General features: G+C 39.8%; 1 protein-coding gene across 2 annotated transcripts in view; it reads right to left on the bottom strand.

Annotated features, from left to right (window-relative positions):
* LOC146608622 (gamma-aminobutyric acid receptor subunit beta-3-like) overlaps nucleotides 1–19,864 on the bottom strand; it is an 83,573-nt gene that overhangs the window by 32,560 nt on the left and 31,149 nt on the right. For both annotated transcript variants that reach the window (XM_085347949.1, XM_085347950.1), the window contains exons 2-4: nucleotides 18,734–18,781; nucleotides 16,814–16,905; nucleotides 16,639–16,706 (exon numbers count right to left, since the gene is read on the bottom strand). In XM_085347949.1, the coding sequence (XP_085204075.1) occupies nucleotides 16,639–16,706; nucleotides 16,814–16,905; nucleotides 18,734–18,781 (208 nt within the window). The remainder of the gene's footprint in view (nucleotides 1–16,638; nucleotides 16,707–16,813; nucleotides 16,906–18,733; nucleotides 18,782–19,864) is intronic.

Here is a 19,864-nt window from a genome sequence, read left to right as displayed (position 1 = left end):
CCATATGATGGTTTTTACAAATTATGCGGCATAATCAGGTAGCAATGACTTTTTGCGGTATTACCATCTTAAAAACAAGCCATTGCCAAGCACAGGATTCGGTGATTCTGTTTAAAGTATGGTAGTTATATCTTTAAAATATAACTGTATCAAAAGTTGGGACAGATCTGAGAATTGCTTTACTTATTTATCATGCAGAAATATTGTTAAAAAAGGATTAATCTTTGTGTATGTTTACCACCACATTCTTTCTAGCGTCTGTGAGGGAGCTCTGGTATGCTCATTCACAATTTCACATTTGTATCATTGGACTATACTAGTGTAGCTTTGCTGTTTCACAGTTCAAAATAATCCTTGTTGATCTCATACTGATCTGTGGTGAAGCCCTTCAGTTTATCCTCGCCTGAAGCAAGCTGTTTTATTTCCCCTTCCTCTCCATTAAGCTAGCTTTCTCCTGATTGGTTCAAACATAAGAACAGTGGGTGCATGGGGCACCTGTGCTCACAGCCAGAGCTGTGTGCCTGAAATGACCATAGTGTCTCTCACTGGTATCAGCCATGAGCAGAAGAAACCAGTGCAAACTGAAAGCCTAGAAAAGTCTGAAGCCCAAGTTCCTTGTTTAACATCAACGCCCACCAGTGTAATAGGAGTAAGGAGAACAAAGACGCCTTTTTAAAATGCAGCACATTTTATGTTTGCTTGAAGTCTGTATTCCAGATTGAAGATCAAGCAACAGTCATATAAAAGCAATGACTGCAAAAATAAGTTGCTTTAAATCAGCTCCCTAATTTTGGAACTGCTAAACAACTGTGTAAAAGGCATCTTTCACTAAGCAATTTAGATTTGTAGATTTCAAAAGCATGACAAAGTCTTCACCTGTTAACACATAATGGAACTGAACTCTAAAGTCTTATAATTTCTGAAATTATACCTGAAATTATAGCAGGTCTGTAAACTGGAACAAAGCCACGACCCTGCCTATAAGTGGTTAGTAGTATTTTTCTCAGTTAAATCGAACACACTAAAGAACAGAACCTTAAAAAAACTATAGTAAATACTCTGTATAATCTGGGCTGTGCCATTTTACACTGAATACCAGGAGACATTTCAAAGCAGCCAAGCCTCTAATTTTAAGCCTTACCAGTCCCCAAATACATCATATAAAACAAATCACCAGTGGTCCAGTTCTTACAAAAGAGCGAACTATACATAGAAGCTAAAACTGCATTTTTCTCCAGTTTTAAACACTTTCACTTTAGCTTGATTTCTTTGGCCTCCAGAAGTTGCCATTTGATGCCGTTACAGCCATTTAGATGATCTACCACTAAAATGCTCCTCCTTTGTTCTCGGAACTGATGGTGGCACGAGGAGGAGGTGACAACAGGGTCTCAGAAATATGATGTCGGTATCTGTGACTACTTTCTCTTATTCCAGAGACGCACACAGCACTGGCAGTTAAATATGCTGTCAGTGCTATGCTGCTATATTTGCATTTAATCCTTTTTCAGTTCTTTAAATGACAGGAAAATAAATTCCTGTCATTTTTTAGGAACTTGTGACATAGAGGGCAATAAGTGTTATCAGTCAAAGTCCCATTAAAGTAGTCTACACAGCCTGATCCCAGCAGGTGGTGGAAATTAAATTTGCTGTATGAATCAGTACCATAGACGATCCCCCTCCGTCTGCTCCATTACCGCCGTAACTTTAGCCTCCATCACTCCCAGTAAATGACGCCCTATCTCCTCCCCGCCTCCCTGGGAGTAGTATCATGCATGAGGTTTCTATCTCCTGGCGGAGTGTCAGCAGGTGGGCAGCCCAGTGAGCACCTCGTAAGACATGAATGATTCACATCCATCGTGTAGCCTGTGCAAACACGCGGCCAAGGGATCCTCATCAATCTTGCATGGAGACAATCAAAATGAATATCATATGAGGATGACTACAGCTTTGCGTTACCTGCTCTGGAACAATATTTTCTGTTTTTTTTTAAATGTGATTTTTTTTTTTATTTTGTACTGGGACTACAGATTATGAATTATTGGCATGTCTCACGACACTTCAATTCCCACAATGCCGTGCTTTACCACTGTTGTTTGATTATTCGCGCATGTTTTCCACAGAGATAATGACAGTGACCAGTGGAAATGATTTCCAGCGAGCCTCAATTATTCAATTAGCTCGACTGGATAATCACTCCCAATTCAGGCTGTGTGAGAATTCAGATAAGCAACATTTTGGCTGTGAAATGACCCAGATTCAGCGTAATCTGTCTTTCTTGCTCTCTCTCTCTCTCTCTACAGCACTAGCATCTGAACTTTTATAGCATCTAGGAAATATGCTGTTTGTCACATGTCACTTACAGTCACTTGCATATGCTCCAATTAGCACATCACAGAGTGCACCACAATAGAACAAAAGGAAAAAACAAACATGCTAATAAACTGAAAAAGAGAAGACGGATCATTGTTCCATCTGACACTTATCGAAAGTGTCAGACTTCCCCATTGAAAAATAAATTACTCAAGTTTTCCCCCTGACTTAACTTCCCATTTTGGTGCACGAGAGGAAAAACGTTGGCATGATATGTAATCACTGTGTACTCCATATGAACCCCCGTATGGTAAAGCAATTTGAGTCCATTTGATGTATTTTTTTCGAGCTCCCCTGGGGGACGGCCCTGAGGCACCGTACCACTGCAGTGCGGGGGAATCCCTCAGCGAGTTCCTATCCCCCTCCTCCTTCAACTGCCATAGAATGGTAAAAATAGCGCTGTCTCTAGCTCAAACACAGGGAGGTGACTGAATTGGACTTTATCCTCTAAATGACAATTTTGCCCTGCAATTTATAGGATAATTTCCTCACTGTCTAATATCATATGATGCATTGCCTCATAACAAAAAAAGAGGGGAAGGACAAAGGGAAGAACGACGGAGAACAAATAATGTACAAACATTTTTCTCCCTTATGAACAGCCATTATGACTCTGCGCCACATAATGTACCTGCGTACAGATTGGTCTAGCAAATTGTTTCTCTTAAATTGATGAACAATTCAATGGAATCTGTTACTTTAGACACTATTTGATCCATTTCTGCCCTTCCCAGCATCGTAATTTAGCTTTTTCCTTTTGTTTTACTAAACAGGGTCCTACAAGTTTGCTGTATGCTTAAATAACAGATGTGGTTAAAGAAGGCAGCACTCAAGGGCAAAACCAGTTATTATCTGCCAGAGATTAGGCATTACATGTTAGGCCTGAATAGACAGGATATAAACATTAGCTTGTTATCTCCTGGTTCAGTCTAAATAATCTATGCATAAAAAGAAAGAAAAAAGGACACATGAAGGAATGATTAAGAAACTTTCTTCTTTTTGTAGCTTAAGAAGCGTCACAGTGCTGCAAATGTGCAAACTTTTACATTTTCTTGTATTTTGCATTTTGTCTGTGTGTGTAGTCACCTGGGCTATATGTAGTAGGACCTGAACCTGTTTTCCACCAGATATCAGCTCGCAGACGATCTCCAGAGCACATCCAGCAAGCTGCAGTCCACGATTTTGCACTTGGACTGTCCAACCACAAGATTCTGAAAAATTAGCTAGTAGATCATTGATGGACACCACAGAGGGCCGTCAATGACTAGAAGGGGAGACACAACACACGACAGGGCCAAGGCTACCCATCTGGCAGTATCTGAACTTTCAAAATTAGAGCACCAGCAGATCTCTAAATAATAAAATGCTACATGCACCACAACCAGGACTGGCATTATTTTTAATATATCAAAACCAAGAATTAAATAAAACTTTATTCTTTATTTTTGTAACACTTTATTTTATTAAAAACATTAATTGGAAGACAATTATGCTAGCACTCATGTATCCGTTAAAGTCTAGTATTTTCCGACCACTATATTGATCAGCCCAACCATAAATCATTAGGCTCCAGTCAAAGGGAACACCTTCTTCTTCACTGACCTCCCGCACATACTATATTTGTCCATAAAGCTTCTGATTGACTGTCACATCCCCTTCACTGAGTCCCACAATGGACTTCTACCCTTTAGAATGGCATTTTAGAAATTAGGCTTTATTCATGCCTTCATTAACAAGCTGGAAAAAAAACGAGCTATTAAAAACACAACTTTCCAAGTCATGTAATCGAATCATACAAAACTAAAGAGATAAAATTGTAAATAATTCTGGCTAACAAATAGCAAACTGTGTTAATCAATAGTGAGCTAAGAAAAAACAAAGTAGACAACTGATAACTGGATGAGCTCAGACAGCATTAGCATGAGTAGGGCTGGGCTATATCGTACCGTTCACGGTAATACCGGTGTAATGTTGGGCAACGATAAGAAAATGAAATATCGCGATAGAATATGGGTAAAACGCGCAAGCGCAGTGCCTTTGTTTTCATACGCACATGGCGGCGACGCAGAATGAGAAGAGCGAAAGCGGGTCATTGAATGAAACGGATGAACCAGAATTGGTTTGTAAAAATGCTGCAACTTCAGTGGTGTGGAATTGGTTTGGCTTTCATCCGTCAGATACACAACCGTCAGATATTTTTGGTAGAGCATGCTAACAGGCTGTCATTATTACCGTGTTTTTTTAGAAAATACGGCACACTTAAAATCAATCCTTTGATTTTTCTGAAAATCGACAGTGCCCCTTATGATCCCGTGTGCCTTATGTATGAAGTCAGCTTGTGTTTACTGACCTCGAAATGATTTTATGTGGTACATGGCAATCGAAAATTTGTCAAATGTTTCAGTACGACTTTGCTAAGCTACGAAGCCGCACCGCTTGATGGATTATTGGAGCATTACGGCTATCCTAGGCAGGAGCCTCGCGGAGTGATACGTACTGTGCTTCAACATAATATTACCGTGTTGTGTGTGTATAACCTCTTAAATTTTGTGGATATTATACATGGTTATGCTGAGGATATGTCTGCCAATTTCCACTGGAAATGCCCTTTGGTTAAACTGTCAGCAAGGAATTTGCATTTGCACTGTTAATTTTTTATATAACTTTAATGCACTTAAAAAAGCTGCTTGTTTAAGTGAAAATACATTGATGCAATGCAGCAGCTCTCTATTCTATCATCTCCTGTGATAACTAATGAAAATAGCAGTTTACAATAGCATTGGGCTCAGATAGTAAGCCAAACCGTGCTACTGGCAAACAACTGATCTGCTCAGCCAACCATTACTAGTGGCAAGTGAGTGGAGGTTGATAGTCCATTTTCAATCAAGTGAATTAATAAGACTCTGAAATGAAAATGAAATACTTGCTTCTTGCTATCTGCTTGTCTTCTATTAAAAGTTTAGCATTAGCATGAGGCACTGACAGCTAGCCAAATCATGTAGCTGCCAGACAGCAACTCAGAGATATTTTCACAACTTAATCATCAACACAACTGCCACTGTTACTAGAGGCGAGTTAGCAGAGGCTTTTAATTTCTTTGGATGAAAGCAAGGTATGCTGGGTTTTACTGGAGCTAGACTGAGGGCAGGAACCTTTATAGGCTATAAAGGTCTTAACATTAAATGATGCTGTTGAATATATTGTTTTGACTAACAGAGCTTAAGACAAGTGTGGTTTGTAGTCTGGTTTGTAGTTTTTAATTCAATAAAAAACAAAGTGTAGTGATATCAGCAAAAACTCTATCCTGCCTGCTTTAAATCTTATATAGCCTTTGCTATGTCAATTACAGTGACCATACTTAGGCTTTTGACTGATGACCTTTGCAATAATCAACATCATAAATCCAGCTTATAGTTTACCTGCCCTTTCTCATTTGCTACAACATAATGTCTGGTTGACTGGCAAAGAGAAAGGAAATGAAGCTGGCGCCTGTCAGATTTGAATTCCCCAAGCCCGTGCATTGAAGTGTCTGTCTTAAAGGTGTATGCAAGTCTCAATGTTCTCCGGAAGGGACAGCCACCCCTGAAATCACACATAAGACCAGGAAATGCCCGCTCTGCTTATTCTAAATCTTAGTGATCATCACTTCATCCTACAGTGCGCTCTCTCCCGAGGCCAATTACATTCCATCAGGCAGGAAGCCGGATGCTGGATAAAAGACATGGGGGTATATTAAGCCACACTCGAAGCACAGAGAAAAGATACGCTGTTGCTGCATAGCTAGACCTACATAAGATAATGAGGATGACATAGTTAATGCATTGGCAACATCTGACTCCAAGATGTATTTTATGCAATAAGACATAGATGTGCTTGGCACAACAATTAGACCTTAGACCGTTTGTGTGACTTAATTAATGTTAAGCAAACAGGAACTCCACAATTGACAACCAGAGAAACCTGTGAAATGTGAAGGCACTTGTCAAGGCAAACAAATCAAAAAGGCTCGTTGTGTTGCTGTTGCTGTTTAAAAAAAAAAAAATGAAAAAAACAAACCGAGCAGGCAGCAGGAACATTTGGAGAAACAGCAATGGAGCTGGAGATCTTTTCACCTCTCCATAATGACAGGGTTTTTTTCTACTTTTCGACACCCACACGCAAGCGTGGGTGTACGGATGACTAGGTTGTTCAGCCTGTTACTGAAACTACATTCACAGTGCAGACTCTGACCATTTGTGCGTGCAGGGACCTGCACCTTCATTGAGCTGTAATTTAATTTCCTGTGATGACTTTCATAAGGTACACGTAATGGGTTTGGATATAAAGACCTTGATAGCTCTTACTGCAACAGAGATTTGCGCCTGTCGGTCCACTGTTGCAAGAGAAGGTCGTGGAAATGAAAAACACTCCCACACATGGCACTCTTATTTGGCAAATAAACTTTCTTAATAACAGTGTTTACGTTATATTTCAACCTCCAAACCTCACATTAATCTGACAGTCCTGCGTATATCTGAAAAGTAAAAAGTCCTCTCTCTGTGACAGCAAACCAAATAAATGACACATTTTCAAGTAAGTCCTTCTTAAGTGTACAACTAGTTTCCTCTGCCTTGGCACACACATAATCTGTTTTGCCTTGCTCTGATCTTGTCCTAGTATGCCTTTCTCATCAGCCGAAGGCCCTCGGCACACCGCAAACAAACCTCAGAGGTAATTAGTGCGCCTTTCTCAGACTCTGCAGCATCTGCTAGTGCAGCAGCTCGCGCCGACTGAGTGGCAGCTACTGGTAGAATCAACCTGCCCCACCAGGTGGATTTCTGGTCCAACCAGATGCCATATTCACATTTCCTGCCTCACAAGTTTGCGGGGTATTTCCCACAGCTACCCCCTCCTCTCCCCGCTTTCCGCACGTCTTTGATCTTTTGCTTTCTCCGCTCTCCTCTTTCCCTCAGCCACTCAATAAATCTTTAGCTCTTCCAGTTCTCCTCTTGCTTTTATTTCTCAGATCTCCTGATGCGCTGATTGCCCGTGTGCTGTGTCCAGTAAGATTCCCAAGGCTAAAAGCCCTGCACAGACCATCTTGGACTCTGGCAGAGGCTGATGAAATATAAAACCCACCCCACATCAAATAGAACCAGTGTTGCGATATGCATAGGAGCCAGGTGAATCACTGAGGTAAACAGCAAACTACAAACAACAAACAGCAGGTTCACTTTCCAAGTGTCCAGCATTATTAAGAGCATTTTTCACACCTATAGTTCGTTTACTCTGGTCCGAATCAGTTGATGACTTTGTAAACTTGTAGCTTTTGCCCATGTTTGTTTTAACACAGCGAAAAATCCAAGTGAACTCAAAGCGAACCAAAACGACTAAAGGATTGTGTACATTACCTGGATTGTGGGGGTCAAATCTTAAGCATTATCCTTTGAATGAAATGGCTTCACCATTATTAGAAGTTAGAGAAGCAAGCTTTCCAAGTTTAAAATATTAAATTTAGAAATCAGAAACAGAAAGAACTCAGAGAATTCACTTGTTCCACATGCTGTCACGTTACAGCCTTTTTCCAAAATTGATTAAATTCGTTTTTCACTCCAAAATTCCACACACAATACCCCATCATTCAACATTGCGATGTCGAATATCTATAGACTGGTGGTCTTTTCTTGACTTATAGTCATTGTAGAAAAATAGTTTCAAATTCAGTATAAAGTTAAAGTTCAGTAAAGTTAGTTTCTATGACATCAGTTTGAGGTACATCTTCAACGTCAAAGTCTTAGACTTTCTAGAAAGCAAAAGATTATGTTCATGAATAAAACAAAGCAAACATATTTTTTAAAAATTCCCCGATAGAAGGAGAAGAAATAGACTTCCGCAATACGCAATCTCATGCTTTAAAATTCATCACTTACTAAACTGACTTGGATGCTGACATCATGGACAGGGAGGGTTAACTGTGAGAGTCCAATGCATTAAGTTCACCATGCAAGACTAAAATTGCATTTAAATGTAGAGGTTTCTTAAAAAAGGGTTTTGTCAAAATTAAGTCAAATTAAATTAAGTCCTTCTTTGCAATAATCAGATCTGTATTCCTCATGTTCTGAAAGATGGTTTGACCCGACCTCTAATCTACATGGAAACATGTCAACTGCAATCATCCATTGTTCAACCCAGGAAAGGGTTCAACAATGTTTGCTAGGTAGTTGTTGTTTTTTTTAAAGTCACAATTTCCAATTTCTAAACTACAAGTAATTTGTGGACTGTCCCTATTATTCTACTTTGAAACTAAGTATAACCAACAATGTCAAAGAATCCAGATTTAAATGTAGGAGAAAATTATGCAATTGCCAGTATCTAATATGCATATTTTTTCCCTACTTAATTCCGTTAAGTTAAAAAAAATAATGATACTCATTGAAATGTTGTGAATTCCCAAGTATTTTTTCACAGTGCTGAAATTATTTCCCCAAACTAAATAGTTGAATAACATTAATGAGTCCGATTATCTCAAGATGTCTATCGCTACGTTCACACTGCAAGTCTTAATGCTCAATTCCAATTTTTTTGTCTGCTTGTTCACACTACAAATAAAATGTTACAGCAAACGCGCTCTAGTGTGAACCCTCAAAGCGGCCCGCATGCGCAAAAGAAGACGTCACACACAACGCGCTCTGTTTAGACCCAGAGCAAACAATATTGTTTGACTGATGGCCCTTAATATAAAGACTTCGGACTTTACGTTTCCCAATTTTGCTTTAAGTTATTTTGTTATTTACATATGGCCTAATAATGATCCTTATTGCTGTTTTAGAGGAGCGGTGCTTCAAAGGATAGTTGCAGATTTCTGTCAGAATCTGCAGATTATACAGTACAAATAAAATGTTCACGTTTCTCCAACGTTGTCTTCCAAACAGTTTCACTGGATGGCCAGGAAGCGTTCACGATGTCTTCTCCGGCGCTGATAATTGGCGTCTGTCTTGTGTCAGTGACGTAAAAGACAGATTTAATGCGACATGACCGTTCACACAGCAGTCGCTTTCTAAAACATCAGATATGTATCGGATTCAGTACCACATACGAAAGTGACCCAGATCGGATTTGAAAATATTGGATTTCTGCTGTTCACACTGTCATACCATGATCGGATATGGGTCGCATAGGGTCAAAACAGTCGGATTTGATGCACTTTCGCCTGCAGTTTGAACGTAGCCTATGTGTCAGTTTCCAGTCCGTTACAAGATCAATTAGTCTTCTCTTTGAACCAGATTTGCACATCCGTCACCCTGTAACATTGATGCCAGTTTTCTGTTAGCTCACACCGTTTGACATCTCCTTCACCTCAAACTATAACTTGTACCTTCCATGACTGACCTGAACCCTTTTTCACCTGATCTCTCTGCCACTATTGCTTTTTGACCTTTGGCCTAAACTTCACCCTTTTCTGAGCGGGGACCTTTAGATGCTTTAGGTTGTCCTAGTTTTCTATAACAGTGCGAAAATTTTGGATCTCTATTTGGATTTTTGACCTGCACTCAAGCTGCAAAAACAGCTTTACTCTCAATCTCTCCAAACCTTAGGCACTTGTCGTGTGTTTGCGTTGTACTGTACAACAGTCTGTTTTTGTGTTTACTTGAGAAAGAACGTCACAAGCCTGAAATCTGGCAGGAATATGTTCAAATCTGTGCTCCTTGTAGAACAAGCTGAGAAGGATCCAAGACTCATTTCAGCGTAGCAAGGAGTGCTTGTCTCAATAAACCCTCAACTTTTAAGACAAATTTTCCCAATTATGCCTGCGGGGCTGTTCCAGTGGGCTGGTGAAGGGGAATTGTTATTGAAATGAATGCAGGATAGAAAATTGTCTTTTTGTTCCACACAACACAGACAGCAACATTTATCTGGGCTGTGCTGTTTAGTGTTGATCAATGGCCTGGACAAAAGCGCTCATTATCTATTTCCCTGCAGAGCACGCGTCCCTGTGCTAAAACCACAGACGGTCCCCGCATTGGATGAATATCATTCACCAAATGTCAAACGCTGAAAGTAATAAACAGCTCCACCAGTAATGTTTTGGCTTCAACACTGGCTAACAGCCACAAACAGCCCATTTAACGAGCGCAGATGCACGGTCCCTTGGGAATGGGTGGCAATGAGACATGGAGCAAATTAATTATCAGTTTAAGTATGATCTCAGCTGTCTGACTCCCTGGCTGTTCAGCTACTCTTCCTCTGCTCTGTGGAGAATAGTTTGCTAGGTTAGCGAGCTAATGTTAGCAACTAAACTGTTAAGAAGGAAAGCTTTTAGCTTTTTCACCTTGTACCCCTGCATGACAGCATTCCTCAGAAACTAAAGGTAAGAAGTCACTCTTCAGGGTAAAATTTTATAACAGCCATTATCATCAAAAGGTGAATTTTTACTATTTTTAGAATACTCTTACAGTTCTATTAAAAAACACAGACTTAATTATTCGACACCAAATCACAGATGATAAGAAACAGCAACAATTTCATCCTAATCATATGAGTGCACATTTTAAGAGTGCTGTATATTGTACGGTAAAGATCCTTCTGCATAATGAAATACCTTGAAAAATACTGGATTTCGCACAGCGTGTTACAGACACTCATGTTTCCCTCAATTCACAACAACAATCATCTCAATGTGTTTCTTATTGTAAGGTAAAGATCCCACAATAATGGAGAGAATAACCCATCAATCACATTAGCAAAAATCCCTGCGCAAACACTTGGAGGCAGTAGTGAAGAAGAACTCCCTTTTAACAGGAAGAAACCTCCAGCAAAAAGGCATTTGGTGATGGGTAATAAAGCTTCAAGCTGCAAAAACAGCCTTACTCTCAATCTCTCCAAACCTTAGGCACTTGTCGTGTGTTTGCGTTGTACTGTACTGTTTGTAATTCTAGCTAATCTTACATCTAAATACAGGTTCATAAAGTCAATTTCCTCCCAACTTAAATGCAGCTTTCGTTTACTAGCTGTTTTGTACATAAATAACAACATTTGTTTCATAGTCATAATTTAGCAAACACAGATATTAGTCTTAATGTTACAAAAAAATCATAAGACAAAAACAAGGAAACATCAGCAGTCACACAGTGTAGATGTCTGTCATTTTATTGTGAAAATCAATGACAAGACCAAAATGTTTTCACATGTGTAGGAACAAATTTGATAGATTTTAGGGTGGTTTTTTGCACATTATGTCTGTGCATGATTCCTGATTTTTAAACTGCTGTCTCCCAACTAATCCAAGTCTTTTGCATCACTGTTTTTTTTTAATTTGGGGTTTTAGAGAATAGCCTTTTTGTATATTTTATATTTTTGTGTAAGCTATCATAGCAAGTAGTTACGATTGGTACAATTTCATGGTCTCAGTTAAAACCTAATAGTGAAAACTAGGTTTGCAACTTTTATAACCCTAGTTATTTTATAATATGTATTGGTTAATCTGTTATTTTTTAATTGTTCTAGCCCTATCCCCTAACCCTGTTTATTAAGAGTTCCTCATTGAGATTAAACGGTGCCCCTGTCGTGAGAGCAGCTAGTCAGGGTTTAAAAAGTCAGGACTGGATTAAGCAAGTAATTAAAAGTAAGTAATTTCAAACGTACTCAGAGTAAACATGAGATTAGAAAAGGTGAAAGAGAAAGGTGGTGGTATTATAAAATATTCAGTGGGAGTGGTCGTATCATGTGAAAATTTAGAAGTAAGTTTAATGTATTTGTAGCATCTCCAGGTCATGGCCTACTTAAATACATAAAAACTGAATATGAAGGTGCACATATTCATCAATATTAAGATTGCATAGTAGGCATATAGTCACAATAAGTCCATATTCTGCATGACCACACTCAGTCAGTAAACAAGCAATTATTGCTTTGGTTTTTTGTTTTGGTTTTTTTATTGTTTTTTTTATGACCTTGTAAAGTATCAGTACCAGAAGAGTCATTCTCCCTTGTTAACACCTATAGCAGCTGATACACTGTATAGTAGAAATGGTGCTATTGAAAAGCACTTTGAGTGCACTGTTAGATTAGAAAAGTGCTATATAATACTCTCAGTGAAAACAAAATACTTCATGCATGCACTCGATGTACAGTTCATTGCTAGCTTTTGATATTTTGGGGTGTGTGTGGTTTGATGATCTTATGCAGATATTTTGAAATAATGAGATGAGAGAGCCAGCCCAACAGACCAGCCTTTGTCACTGAAGCATCAAGCACACTGTACCTACTACTTAGTAATACTTTGTTTAAACACATGCCATGTCCCTCTCTAGCCGTAGTAAGGTAGACGAAAGGCTACAATTAATGTGCGAAGAGATTCTGGTGACACTAAACTGTGTAAGCTGACAAAGCAGAATTCCAGCTAAGTTATAAATAACACAGAAGAAGACTGGCTTCACTACACCAGGCTGTGATTACTAGTCCACCTTCTCTTCCTCTCTGTTTGAAAATCTCTTAAGTGCTCCATTACTACAGGGCGTAGTTCCTCTTGTGCTGACTTTTTTCCACTACCAGTGAACTGGAATAGAACCTGTGGATCTTAGTAGCATCTGCCAAATGCAGCAGTTATATACAGGGATGGGAATCACAGTATGATACTTTTACAACAACAGTGATGTTCTATTGCTTATACAAAGCATATATAGCTCAAGACAATCATCTGCAATCTGTGTAACTGAAGAAGAAAAATCGGGAATTATCGGGTGTCAGTATGTGGGCATTTCATTATTATGCACTTTTAACATGTCAGTTCAATTAATTAGCTCCCTGATTGGCTTTTTCCTGCTGTTTGCCATTATCCCCTGTTTCTTGTTCTTCTGTGAGTTTCTTCTTCATTAATGCAAGTTCGTGACCTTGCATATCAAAAAATGACACAACCAGAAAAATATTCTTTCTTTTAAGTTGAGTTGATGCAATATGAAATGATACTGTATTGCACTGTTTCCCTCCTATCTTGATGTCATTGTGTCAGCTTTGGCCTCCATGCATTCATCCACCATCTGCTCTACTCTGAAAGTCTCTGCCTTCAAACTTTACACACACAGAACTCAATGAGTTGAACCTTGATGGCCTCTAAGAGTTGGACGCTCCACTATGACCATCTGAGTTCCAATTGAAGTCTTTTACAAACCCTAGAAACAACTTGTCACAAACCCAAACCCCATTTCAGAATGGCTATATTGGCAACAACCACTCAATGAGAATAAAACATCTCCAGAATTATTCCCAAGGACATGGAGTAGTGACCTTCCTGGTAAATATGGTTGAAGCCCAAAAGTCATCTGCCTGGTCGAAACTGACATGTGCTGGCAATGTCACTAGACTAGAAGTCAGACCGTCTCTTAAGAAGCAAATAATACAACTCAGATTATTTCAAAGAATGAATTAAATGAAATTATCTTTGTTCTGCTTTTTTTGACACGGTGACAACTAATATTGCCGGTACATGATTATGAACAAATTAGTGTTACTGGAGACTGTTTTAAAAAATAAGCAAATTAATACTATGAAGCTATTTACAGTTTTGTGAATTAACTCAGTAGGATACGCACAGGATTTAGAAGCAAAAGGTCGCAGGGTTTGAGTTAATCTCAAGTTAGAATGTTTTTTTCATCCTGTTTTGTCTATTGAGAAATTGTTTACATTTCGTTTATTTTTTATTCTAATTAATAAAAAGATATAAAATAAATCTTGAACACAAATGTTCTCAAGACGGACTTCTAGGTCTCGTTGAAGATATACTTCGAACTGACTAGATGTCAAGAAAAAACCATCAGCTGATGCTTATCCAATACTGCAATGTTTGCTGGACTAGGATATTTTTCAAAATATATAAAAACCCAAACACACACTTTTCCGACTTTCCTATCGGAACACATTAACCCTGGAGTTGCTCCCTTGTTCCAACATCTGACTCCCAAGGTAACTAAAATGTGATGTATTTTACTTTGCTTTCAGGGGTTAACTGGAAGACGAATTGTTGTATTTGAACTTCTGGGATCAATAACTCAGAAAAAACCTTATTCAAACACCAACAGCACTTCCTTTCAGTCACGTTAAGCAGACAACAAGCTAGAAGGTTATTTGCATCCAGACACATCATTTTCCAACCTGGACAAATAATGCTGGTAGAAGTTGGCTATGAGTCATATGAATATGGAAGATCTTCAAGATGCAACAACAGAACAAAATTACTCGAGCATTCACACTTCTGAATAATATAGACTGTTTTAAGAACATTATTTTATAATTTTCAGCTGATGCAATGAACATTTAATAGTATTTCTGCTTAAGCCTCTTTTGTTTGACCGTGTTATTACAAATAGCTTAGTTAGCTTTACTCAAAGAGATTTGTACTCTCAGACATTTAACAAAAAAAGAGAAATTACCTCTTGTTGCATAAACTCAAGCAAAAATTAAACATAATCCATAATCCTATGATGTATTTGTTGTACATAGCTTCTAGCAGAAATAGTTCATCTGTGAGATTCTTGCAACATCTGGAAAGAAACACCACTTTTCTTGCCTCAGTCTAGTGGCAGAAAAGTCAATTGTCAAAGTAATCACTGAGTCACTGGTATTGATCAGTACCCGCTCACACTTATACACCCTCCTCTCTCCAGATAAATAGTGACAGTTTTCTAATACTATACAGTGAAATGAAACACTTTCTTGTCCTTCTCAGTAGACTCAATCAAGATCACCATTATGTCATTATGACATCTGTGTTGATGCTGTACATGTACAGCAGTCCCTGCCTGACCTGACTCTGACTGCTGCACTTGTCTGTGTTGTTATAAAGAAAGAAAGCACATGGGCTCAGGAGCCATCAGCTCTAATAAAGATCCTAATGGTTGCACCTGCACATGCGGTGGGCTGTGAAATGCAGCTGAGGAGAGGTGTTGGTCTGGAAACACAATGTCCGCCATTCAGTTCGATGCCGGAGTCCTTAAAATCTGTCGCCGGCAGCCGGGTGACACGGTGCCACTCATTTTGCAGTACAATTTGGGTCAGCGTTGGCTGATATTTTAAGATACAATAGCCTGAAGTGACTTCCCGGCATGTGCACGTGTCAAAAAAAATGGCATCAGCCCATGAATTAGCAAATCCAATCAGAGTTTCGTGATAGCTGTCTGCTCAGAGGGGCCCTCATGGGAGGACACTGCTAACTGTGGCTTCTGTGGTTAACAAGCACAATGAGAAAGGGTTTCTTTTTGCAGATAAAAGAGGGCTTCAATGGAAAAATGTATTTCCTTTACCGTGCCTGGATTGTACAGTATCTGGACTATTGACTGGAAACTCATGGCTGCTGCTTTAATCCATCCTCTAAGTGAGTCAGTGTCTGAGGATGAGGATTGTTGGAAACAGGAGCAGGAAGCTGTATTATGTTGGAGGGTTTTCTTTTTTCACACCCAGGCTTCTGTGTATGTGGGGTGCTGGCAGTGTGTGAGATAAAGCTGTTTTAGTGCTTACAGGAAATCCAACCCATCCATCTGACCATCGCATAATGGACTTGAAGGGGGGGGGCTACAGGAACTAAGGATATTTGATCAAAATGATCATGTGCAGTCCTGTGCCATTATATAGAGTGTATAAAATACTGAATGGTGAAATAAGTTTTTAAGCTCTTAGATTTATGGGTTACACTTAGTACATAGTGCAGCCTGTCTTATGATGCAGGTTCCCCAAACTTACAATGCAATTCTTTATTTACTGTTAAGGTATTTTAGACAAAAGTGCAAACACGTTGTATACTTCTTACAAGAAGTACTTGTGGTATAATTTGGTTTGTCTGTCTGTTAAAACGATCAGTTGTTACTGCATTGTTCTACCATATGAACCAAGAAGCAAAAACATGCATTGAAAATCACACCCTAAATTCAGAAAAAATACATAGAAAAAGTACACGGTTGGGTTTTTTTGTTGTTTTTTTGTTTTAACAAAAGCATTGAAATAAATACTATAGAGTAAAAGGTACAATATTTGAATCCAAAATATAGTGGACAACAAAGCAGCATAAGAGAAATACTTAAAGTACATTAAAACTGTTAAGTTTTACAGTAAAGTACTTGGTAAAATGCACTATATTACATGCAACACAGCAGTACTCTCGCTCAGCAGCTTTGTTGGGAGGCAGGAACATTTGGGGGGTACAGGTACCACCCCATGACCCCCTTCTGTATATGCCCCTGGCACTGAGGCAGAGGCAGGACTGCTGTGGATTAAGGGTTCATGAAGTGCGACTCCACTCACCATGTTGACTTCTGACACCATGTCTATGCTGGCCACGTCTATGCTCATGCCAACAGCGACAGGGGGCCCTAGAACAGAGTAATTATGTCATGATTACAGACCTCCACCTCTACGTCTGACCACAACACTGTAAATGGCGCCAAAAATAAAGCTGGGGGATAAATGCGGAGCATACCTCCAAAGTCCGGCCTCAGTCGGATGTCGTATCCTTTAAGTAGTTTATCCACCGTCTCCTTCACAAAAGACATGTTGCCCGGTTCATTGACGCTGAAATGACAGCAGAAGCAAAGAAAAGAAAACATCACCTTGACTCCCGCATCAATCAGCCCAGGCAATAACCTTGGCTTCTCAGAAAAGAAAGAAGAAGAAAATAATGAGAAGATCACTGACCTTTTTGCGCAACACACAATCGAACCGATAACCAGTGCGGACAAGACGCGAAATTGACGAAGCTTGTGCAAAGCAAACATCCCCCCTTTTCCTTTTTGTAATTGTAAAGCACGAAGGCAGCAACAGCAGAGAGCTCACCCCCCTGCAATCAACAGCCGAGACGGACACTCTTCAAATCCAGAGTAAATCCATCGATTGCCCCCCCCAAAAAAGCAAGAAAGTAGACTGAGCCGCGGAAAAGTCAGCAGCTCGCTGTGGATGGAGTCAGATGTGAAATATGGGCTGACATCGCCTCCCTGTCATAAATATTGGCTCCGCTTTCCTTTTTGCCGTCTCTGACTGTGCGAGTGGCTCTTACATTCAGGAGCTGAAGCGCATATTGATGAGGAGAGAACATACAGGGGGGCGATGCTGCTGCTGCTGCTGGTGGCGGCGCTGGTGGTGAAGGCACTCGGCTTGTTCAAATTAGAAGCGAAGCCCCAACACTTAAAACACTGTAAAAAAAAAAATGCTGAGGTAGAATCTGCAAATTCAAGCTTTTCATCTTATATATTTGGTGAGCTGTTAAACTCTTTTTCTTTTCTTTTTTAGGGAATCATTTTAAACCAGACTTTTGTTAAAGTCCACTTATTTCTGCTAATAAACCTTGTGTCTATTTTTGGCCCTAGAATTTATCAGCAGGGGCGCATTTGCGGTTTCTTTTTTTGTTTGTATTTTTGTTTGTTTGTTTTTTGAGGACGGTAAAGATATATATATTTTTAAATTTAACAAATAAACATCAAGTTGCTTGAAAACTGGGGGCCAGGGGGGCAGTTGAGCAAGTTATAATTCAACTTTATGTTTACATGTTAATGTATGCATTCAGCAATAAATAAAGTGGCTGACTTGTAACCATATGGCAGTCGCACTTACTCAGAGTCATTGAGTAATGATAAAAAAAATTTATGGTTGATTCTGCTACAGAATGTGGGGATTCCATTTTGTCATGGCTGTGCCTACTTTAAATGGATCTGCCTTTTTAACAGGTTTCTTCCTGTTAGAAAGGAGTTTTTCTTCTCACTGTCCCCAAGTGCTTGCTCAAAGAGGGGTTTGTCGGGGTTTCTCTCTATTACATAGGGTCTTTACTTTACAATATAAAGGACACTGAGGTGACTTTTGTTGTGATTTGGGCTATTTGAAAGACATTGAACTGAAGTAAAAATACACATGTTGTTTAGTTAAGCTTGTTTCCACTGATTACTTATCTTCACTTCCTCGATTACCTCAGTAATCAGTGGACTTGATTTTTAGAACACTAATTAAGCCGTTGCCCCACCCCTTCTCCCACTCTCAAAAACACCCACATTACAAAGCACTAAGCCAAACTCTCTTATTAAAATTCTCATTTTTTACAGTGCACCCCACACCATCTTCATCCTTCCCTTGGGTTTCCTGTAAAAATGGCGGGACCTGAACAATATGGAGTGGGGACAGGCAGCATTTATCAAACCATTAATCGAAGCTGTTGATTTATTGGCCTGTTATCTGTTGATGGCCCTTTTGTGTCTGATTTAAAATGTGTGGACTGCACCATAAATTATTTAGAGAGTCGGGGTCAAAAATTCGTGAACAGGCTAATTAGGACCGCCTGCACACGCGGACGCGCTTGCACAAGACCCAGTGGAGGAGCCTGGATGAGGAATGCGCGTGCTGTGATAGTTCATACCTGGTGTCATAGATGGCGATCAGCTTCTTGTTTCCGTTAACAGCATTCCTGAAAGAAGAAAGTTGATGACATCATTAATTAGAAAATAACAGGAAGACACTGAAAATGAACTTCTTTCCTCCCGTTTGCAGCTTCATGTTTCCCCGAATTTAATTGTGGTTATAAGTTTATTATTCATTATTATTATTATCATCACTGGTGTCTTATGCGTGTTTGAGCCTGTCTGATGTGTTGTGTGACTGTGCTCTGCATAGCCTCGTATTCCACCCAGTATTGCCTGCAGTAACGCAGAGGTCTGAAACAGTGGGATGCCTGCAGGGCAAAATATTGAAAGCCAGTCGATTTCCCCCTGGAGCCCCCTCCAGGATAAAAAACATCTCACAACACCTCCCCCAACCCTTATCTTCCTACCACAGAGAGAGGTGGTGGTGAGTTTGGGGGGGGGCTTTTTCGCCATCACTTTCATTCACACTCGTCCAAACGGTCAACACTCCGCGAGCTTGTTCGCACCAGTCGCGGTGCTGAAATCACCCTCCGAGGGTATTCTGGCTGCAGCTCCCGTCCGCAGACTGCACCGCCAGACGGATTCAAGAAAGTAGGGGGAGGTTAAGTTTACCAGCTAATTATCGTCTACGAAACATGGAACTCGGCTACCCTCTTATGGCAATCGTCAGGATGATAACTACTCTGACGTGTTTCTTGCGAGCGCTTGTTTTAGTGGCTCAGGGTTAAACAAGCCGACCGAATGCTGTTTCTCTCACAGTGATTTGCCCCCAGTCTGTGTTGTCATGCGGGTCGCAGACTCTTCACACATATGGACACACAAGTCATTTCACTTCGTTACTCATAGTTACTGTCACGAATAATGACACATTTTATAACTTGGAATGGGTGAACAGTGGAAACAGTGTCAAACATAAGGCCAGGGGGCCAGAATCGGCCAGGCAAAGACTCCAGTCCGGTCAACTGGACAGCTCAAATGTGAAGAAGTGTCTACAGGGAGTGCAGCATTATTAGGCAAGTTGTATTTTTGAGGAATAATTTTATTATTGAACAACAACCATGTTCTCAATGAACCCAAAAAAACTCATTAATATAAAAGCTGAATGTTTTTGGAAGTAATTTTTAGTT

This window comes from Diplotaxodon limnothrissa, linkage group LG23 (assembly GCF_057381915.1).
Source record: "Diplotaxodon limnothrissa isolate DT_005_m linkage group LG23, D_limnothrissa_male_GT1.1, whole genome shotgun sequence".
NCBI classification, from domain to species: domain Eukaryota; kingdom Metazoa; phylum Chordata; class Actinopteri; order Cichliformes; family Cichlidae; genus Diplotaxodon; species Diplotaxodon limnothrissa.
This window is presented reverse-complemented; position numbering and strand designations above follow the sequence as displayed.